We start from the raw sequence: 7,663 nt of genomic DNA on the forward strand, positions 1-7,663 counted from the left end.
TTTTAAAAGATGTTATTTAATGGACATGCACATAAGCTCACAGTTTTGAGAAGGTACATACTGTAAAAAGTCTTCTCAAACCAACCAGTGTCAAAAAGCATGCCAAAGAAAGCGCAATAAACTCTAAAACCCACTGAATACATATGTATTTATATGTCAAATACATATGGAAATGCTTGTTTGTGCGGTTAATATTAGTGTTCCCAAGTGTATGATTTATGAACTGAAAGTAGGGCCATTGGCACCAAAACCACAAGCAGACGGAAAGGAAAAAAAGACCATCATTTGACTGACAGCTTCAAGCACCACTAGAAAGCTTTCCTGACCTCACGCGGAGCTCTTTAAAATCCCTCCTCGAAGCGTGTCCAGATAGATGGCAGCTTTCTCGATCGGATGCAATACGCTGAGAAGAGAGCTGAGGGGAAGCTTTGGAAAACGCATGACACTCATAGGACGCAAGTGAATGGACTCTGAGAGGTTGAAAAGAAGCAAGGACGACCGGTAGTGGATCTGATAGCCACGAACAAGAAAATACTAACAGACCTGATAAGAGGGACAAGCTACGCTCCTTCTATTTTCTTGACAGGACTGACCGACCGACAAAGGTAAGGCAAGCAACTTTAAAACTTCTAAGTGAGGCTTTTAACTCTTTATATAGTTAAAATTAGTCATCGCACTCTCAAAGGCGAAACGCACACAGTAAAACCTAAGTAGTGTTCAGTTAACTTTTACACTGTTCTTTCAGTAAACCTTAAACAAACAATGTAGGTATTCACTCAACACTAGACATTTTGCTGTGAATTGAATTCAAAACACGTCCAGAAGACGACCAAAAAGAAGAGCAAGAGGAAAACGAAGAAGACGAAAAGTCGTCTGACAGACAGTCCTAGATGACGCTCTGCGTCGGAAGAATGTAGAAAAGCAAATTTTAAAACTTGTATAAATCTGATGAAGGCCACCGGATCCACTACCAGGATGAGGCAATTTAAACAATTTAATTGCTAATCTAAAAGCAAAGATAAAAAAGATACATTTTCTCGTGAAATATTTTAATATTTTGCTTAAAGAAACAGTAGGCGTCATACTTAATAAAGGTGAACCCCACTTATACGTGAGAAAAAAAAAGATACAAATGTTAAATCGGTATATTGACGTCTGTGGTTCTTATTACAGTAACTACAAACTTGGAGCTGTTACACGCCTGCACACCTAATGCCATTCAGTCTGTATAGCCTTCGAGACAGTCGGGTTTGGTGGGACCTTTGACATCTTGTAATATAAAAATATGATTGACAAAATAAATGTCTGTCACTTGCCATGCAAGACAAGAGTCGCCCCAGGAGGATATCCTTTTAAAGCTAACATTTTTTTCTAATTTAGTCAGATCAAAGGCTTGCACTGTACATGCCAATTTGCATAATGATGTTTTAATAATCGAACCATGGCGTGTTGCTGCCAAGGGCAGTCATACACAGTGCCCGCAGCAGTAACAGGCGGATGAATGGACAACAATAGGAGCGAAACACCCTATTAAAATAAACGGCCTTTGTGCTAAATATCCGCTGGCCTGGGGCAAAATTTCATCTTAGCAAGAGTGAATTTACAACAACTACAAAACAACTACAACAACAAAAAAGTAGCGGACGACACAGCGATGTACCAAAAATCTGGACTTAACTAAACAGACCAAAAAAAACAACAACCCCAAAACAACAACAACATATTTTCGTCCACTGTGAGAAGGACGAGAGTATATAGGCCTGGACACGCACACACAGCAACAACACTGTACGTCCGTCCGTGTCAGCGGCGATGATAAATGGAGGCCTCCGCAGTCGAAACCTATTTGCACTTCCATTAGACGGGGACCCAAATGGGGATCAACGTGCATATTTTACCCGCAGAGAAGCCATACATCTCAGCCAAAACGTTGCCCCCGGGCGATAGGATAAGGGGCCGCAAGAGAGGGGAGGGAGAAACGGACCCATTCAATTCAAATACTTGGGGGAGAAAAGTAAATGTTTAGCAAAGCACCTTCTGTCCAAGCGAATTAAACTATTCCCTCTTGCCCTCTGATCACATTCATCAGACGTTGCACTGACTTAATAGGCTGGGAATGGGCACTGCGGATGTCATTCAGCACCCCCCGACACGCACACACACAGACCCACACGTATACGTACAGAAGAGGATTTCAGCAGCCAAATATAAATTTTAATATATTTCTCTCAAAAACCTAACCTTTTCGGCCGTTTGGTATATAGGGTGTCTGTGCGCGTTGGCGGGTGTGTGGGTAAATGTCATTTTGAGAACACTGAGGCGTACAGCGTGCTTTGCCCACAAATGATAGGACAAATATCGTGGAAACCTTGGGTATACAATAAGGGCTGTTATTAGGCCAAACAGTTTATTTTGCAAATTTTAAATAGCAGCACAACTACAATTAAATATCAGTAGGCTACCGTTAGTCCGACCACCACCACGTTTACTACTACAACACCACCACCTACAACTACAACAACAACAACAACAACAACAACAACAACAACAACACCAACAACAACAACAACAACTACTACTACTACTCCTACTAACAACAACAACAACAACAATAATAATAATAATAATAATAATAATAATAAATTAAAGATAGAGCTAGAGCTTAAACATTTGGTTTTAATTATCAGGGAGGAGAATTAGTACAGGCGGGAAAAAAAAGTTAAAATCAGTTGTGCGGACGCTAAGGCTTAATAAATAAGGTAGGCTATTTATTATAACAACAGGAAAATGGCCATAAAACTAATGTCAACAACAGAAACAGTAGCAGCAACAAAATTAATAATGTCTGTGACATTTAGGCCTTGTTGGTCCGAAATAGGTGTGCCACGTCTTGTGGGGTGGGAAATTATATAAAATATAGTAATCCAATAAACGAATGTAAACAATTTAATATGCAAACCAATGTATGATTTTTATTGCAATTTATTAATTTTTGTTATTAATAGTAGAAGATGTAAATCGCTAAGTCAAGGCGTATGAACTGCGCTGTAAATAACCATGACGCCGTTTGTTTCTGAAATCAAGAATAAGATTCCAATGTAGAATTCAGATTTGGTCGCAATGGATACATTAGAGTAGTTCATTAAACTAAGTCCAAACACCTGATCAAAATATGTAGCCTGTAGTTCTGATTGCATTAATCGCAAAAGCTCTTAAATTACAAGTTAAACTACTGTCATACATTTGAAATCAGGACCAGGCTTTTAATGGGACTAGAAAATAAAAGTATGAAATATACTTGAACTAAGAAAATGAAAAATCCAAGGGAATAACCAGCAGTGAATATGGTAAGAGAGCGCAAGTATTTCGGCCCACACTTATCAACTTTGTTTTAGAGCTGCATTATTTTTGTGGCATCTAGGTGAACGTAAAGCCTATCATCATAGGAAGTGGTAGGCTCTCTTCCCCTAATCATATACCCACTACACTACCCGAAAATACAGCAATTAAAATTTGAGATCTCGAGGCTGCTGGCTGTCCCAAGACACTTACCAAGCACGAGAAGATTAACTTTTTTGGCGATCGCTCTTAATAATGTACGCCGCTCTCGCCTCCAAGACATTCCTTCTTATCAAGGACCTCCACACTAATACATATCTAATCGCGCCCTCGAGCATTTAATTTTATCTATGAAAATCTTAAACCGGTTATGAAAAATGACTCGGTGAAACAGAGCTGTAACTCGTGGCGACCGTGTGGCTACTAGTGCCATAACATTCGCGTAGTCTATTTAAAATAAATTTATGAACTTTTAGCATTAAACATTAGACACATATTAACGAAAATACTAATTACTGCTTCAATTATGGTAGTTAAAATGGTAATTAAATTGTATTTACTGGCAAAATGTAATTCAATTTCTGTATGTCCGCTCATTAGGCTTATGTTTAAATAGATCTTCTTAAAAACCAGTAATCTCACGAGTACCTTTTTCCCCCGGATTAGTTACAGTAATTTGTCTCCGAGGTGATTAGATTAATGCATAAAGAACTAGTTACATTCCATTAGGTAAACAAGTGATAATTGCACCAATTAGTTTAATTTATGCGACTAATGGACTAGACAAAACAATAATGGGATATTAATGAACAAAGCCCTCAACATAAAGTGAGCTTGCCTGTATATTGTGTGTAGCCCAAATTACACGCATTCAAAGCCATCATCTGAAAATGAAAAGTTCGCTACTGCACATTAGACATATTAATGTATTTATGGCAATTTTACATATTTGTTTTTTAAAGAGACGCGAGAATGTCAATTATTATTTTAAATGGACAATTATCTTAATTGTCGTGTTTTCAATTAATCGAAACGGAGCTCATTCGTAAATGAGATCGTGCCCCAGAGAGTGAGTATTATTACAGAAGTCTCTTGGGACGCGTTAGTCAACTCATGGTGTCTTATTTTCACAGCCATGCAGCACTACGGTGTAAACGGATATTCTCTGCACGCCATGAACTCGCTTAGCGCCATGTACAACTTACATCAACAGGCGGCGCAACAAGCCCAGCACGCACCTGATTACCGTCCATCGGTACACGCGCTGACCCTCGCTGAGCGGTTGGCTGGTAAGTGCACCTCACGCTCACTCATGCAAATCCGCGTGCACACACACGTTACCCATCCAATTAATTAAATTTCCCATGTGTTTTCTTCTCAAACGGCTGTCCATTTCAAGATATTATACTCGAGGCTCGGTACGGGTCTCAGCATCGCAAACAGCGTCGGAGTCGTACCGCGTTCACCGCCCAGCAACTGGAAGCATTGGAAAAGACCTTTCAGAAAACGCACTACCCCGACGTTGTGATGCGTGAGCGGCTGGCCATGTGCACAAACCTGCCTGAGGCGCGCGTCCAGGTAAGACGTCACTTTTAATTTAGATAGTGTTTAAGTCTGCTACAAGCCAATTTCAGACAAGCTACTATAGTAAGTGTTCTTACTATATGCTTCTTAAGTTTTCAATGAGTGGGAACCATATGGGCTAAAAACGTCTCCATTTGATCTCATGGCCTTGTGGAATCAGGTGTGGTTCAAGAACCGTCGGGCAAAGTTTCGCAAGAAGCAGCGCAGCCTTCAGAAGGAGCAGCTGCAGAAGCAGAAAGAGTCGTCGAGTGACGGAACAAGCGAGAAGACTGAGTCTCCCCCTGCCATGAACCTGGAGAATCCATTGCCTCCCTCCTCAGCCTCGTCCTCGTCCTCTTCCTCCGTCGAGGCGGAGGTGCCGCCACACGCGCTCACGTCGGAGCTGAGTGTGGAGCTCAACGTCACCTCGGCGGAGCAATCGGGGAGCGAGTCAGCCACTGAAGACAACGCAACTGACAAGGAGGAAGATCTCAAGCCCCACCGAGATGAACTGAAGGCTGAGAAGGGGCTGCAATCAGGGAGTCACACTCCACCTTGCAAACATCTAAGCCCCAAACCAGGTAAATGTTTGCATAAATAAACATCCACGTCACCGCCTCTCAACAAATAACTAGTAACAGACAGTGCAATGAATATATGTTTTATGTGTTTATATATGTACAAGCATTGGTACATTTTGAATGCACTGTCAGTGAAGGTTAGTAAAACTAAAGCAGATCAGAGGTCAACATATGGAAACGCAAACACAACAGCTGAGCTTCGGGCTCTGCTGTCCTGTTTCCTTGGCTAGTTTTCATGACTTAAACACTTCTCCATTCCCTCTCCAGATTCTCCCCTTGGTTCACCCGTGATCCCATCCTCTTCGGCTGGCGTGGCCGGCGGCCTCTCCCAGAGCCACTCGTACTCATCCTCCCCCCTCAGCCTCTTCCGCCTGCAGGAGCAGTTCCGCCAGCACATGGCCGCCACCAACAACCTGGTGCACTACCCTTCCTTTGACATGGCAGCGCCCTCCTCCATACCGTACCTGGGCATGAACGTCAACATGCCGGCGCCCCTGGGCTCGCTGCCCTGCCAGTCCTACTACCAGTCACTCTCGCACCATGCGCAGCAGGTGTGGAACAGCCCCCTCCTGCAGGCTTCCGCTGCGCTGCCCAGCCACAACAGCAAGACCACCAGCATTGAAAACCTGCGCCTCCGGGCCAAGCAGCACGCTGCCTCGCTGGGTCTGGACACGCTGCCCAACTGACCATAAAAACCCCAGCAAACAAAAAAACCCAAGAAGTGCTCGAACAAGGGAGTGCTTGGCTAAACCCCCCCTCACCTGCCTCAAGGACCCTTTTATGTGTAGGTGCCATCCCTCGAAAACATACAAGACAGTTCACAGAATCCAACCAAAATGACAAGGAGAATATTTTGGTTCTCAGAAAGACTGGTGATCTGTAAACTTGTGTATTCTATTTGTTATCTTGATTTCTGAGCAAAAACCTCATTCCTGTCGTTGATGCTTGACAAAATATCAGAACTATTTGTGGAAATGCAAGTTTGTGTTTAAGCTTTTGTCACCAGTGAAAAATAATTTAGCAGTTTTTTGTTTTAAAAAGGCACAATAAGTACAGATTCAGTTATGTTACAGTTTGACAGAAAGTATTCAGACAACGAAACCACTCCCCCTGAAATAATCATCTGGTCAAATGGTCAGAGTGATTAAGACAACTGCATAGATTACTTCCAAAGTTGTTGTGAGACAGGTGTAACTTACTGTACCTAATATATACTAATGTTACTAAGTAAACCTTTGAGAGCAACATCATTCTGATATAGATAAATACCAACACCTTTCCTCATTTGCACATCTTAAGCAGACATACCTATTTGATTATAGCACTTTTGATAGAGGAGCTTAGTGCTTTGTGTGCACTGAGGCAGTAGGACAGGACCTGAGTAGACCCATTCTAATTCAATTAGTCCAGTGCTCAAATTACACATTACATAATTCCGTACATAAAATGTAAGTCCCTGCCTTGTAATATCCGACTGCTTAATTAAACCTGACTAATTTACCTGCTTTAATGGCCAGCGTTAAATCGCGAGCAACTGAAATCGGCTGGATAATAAGAAAATGGTTTCATTCACTACATGCATAAAGCTTTTAATTACATGTAGCCCTGGGCTGAACAAAAATGCAATTACGGACCATGCCTGTCATTTGAGATTGCTGTATGTCTCATGCTCGGAGGTAAAATAGTCACAACTGTAGGGAAAGTCATGGCTCCTAAAGTGCATGTTAGAAACGCGGCACGAACCGAATAACCAAAACGACGGATATAAAAGAAAGAACGACCTCTGAATCGTTACTGCCGCGTTAGAAGTTAAACAGCAACATTTCGAACGGCACGAACTGAGTTATATTGTTTGCATCACTCCCCACGAGACGTGGCTGACGGTGTTATTACTTTTTGTTATTCTTTTTTTTGTCCCTCTTTCTGTGTGAGGAAGAGGGGGAATAACTCGAAGCAAGTCTCCATGTGGAAAGCACTTCCGTGGACGCAGCTTTTCTCCTGCCTGCGCATCCTCCCCTTACCGCTCAAATTTCATTGTGTTTGTAAACTGTTTTAATATGTAAATTACACAAAGTCTCTATCTATAAATGTTTACTGGTAAGGCAAATGTAAAAGTTCTATGTTTTAGATCGAAAAGAATCTCAACACCTCTCGTGGCGATTCTTGTAGATGTCCATTGT

The 7,663-nt window shown here is 41.9% G+C and overlaps 1 protein-coding gene across 1 annotated transcript in view; it reads left to right on the plus strand.

Annotated features, from left to right (window-relative positions):
* The first annotated feature begins 399 nt into the window (after positions 1-399).
* The window catches only part of dmbx1a (diencephalon/mesencephalon homeobox 1a), a 7,544-nt gene continuing 280 nt past the window's right edge, over positions 400-7,663 (plus strand). The window contains exons 1-5 of the mRNA XM_027031506.2: positions 400-605; positions 4,473-4,628; positions 4,739-4,917; positions 5,084-5,483; positions 5,751-7,663. The exon at positions 5,751-7,663 is cut by the window's right edge and continues 280 nt beyond it. Coding sequence (XP_026887307.2) covers positions 4,475-4,628; positions 4,739-4,917; positions 5,084-5,483; positions 5,751-6,169 — 1,152 coding nt within the window. The 5' untranslated portion in view covers positions 400-605; positions 4,473-4,474 and the 3' untranslated portion in view covers positions 6,170-7,663. The remainder of the gene's footprint in view (positions 606-4,472; positions 4,629-4,738; positions 4,918-5,083; positions 5,484-5,750) is intronic.

This window comes from Electrophorus electricus, chromosome 7 (genome assembly GCF_013358815.1).
Source record: "Electrophorus electricus isolate fEleEle1 chromosome 7, fEleEle1.pri, whole genome shotgun sequence".
Classification (NCBI taxonomy): Eukaryota; Metazoa; Chordata; class Actinopteri; order Gymnotiformes; family Gymnotidae; genus Electrophorus; species Electrophorus electricus.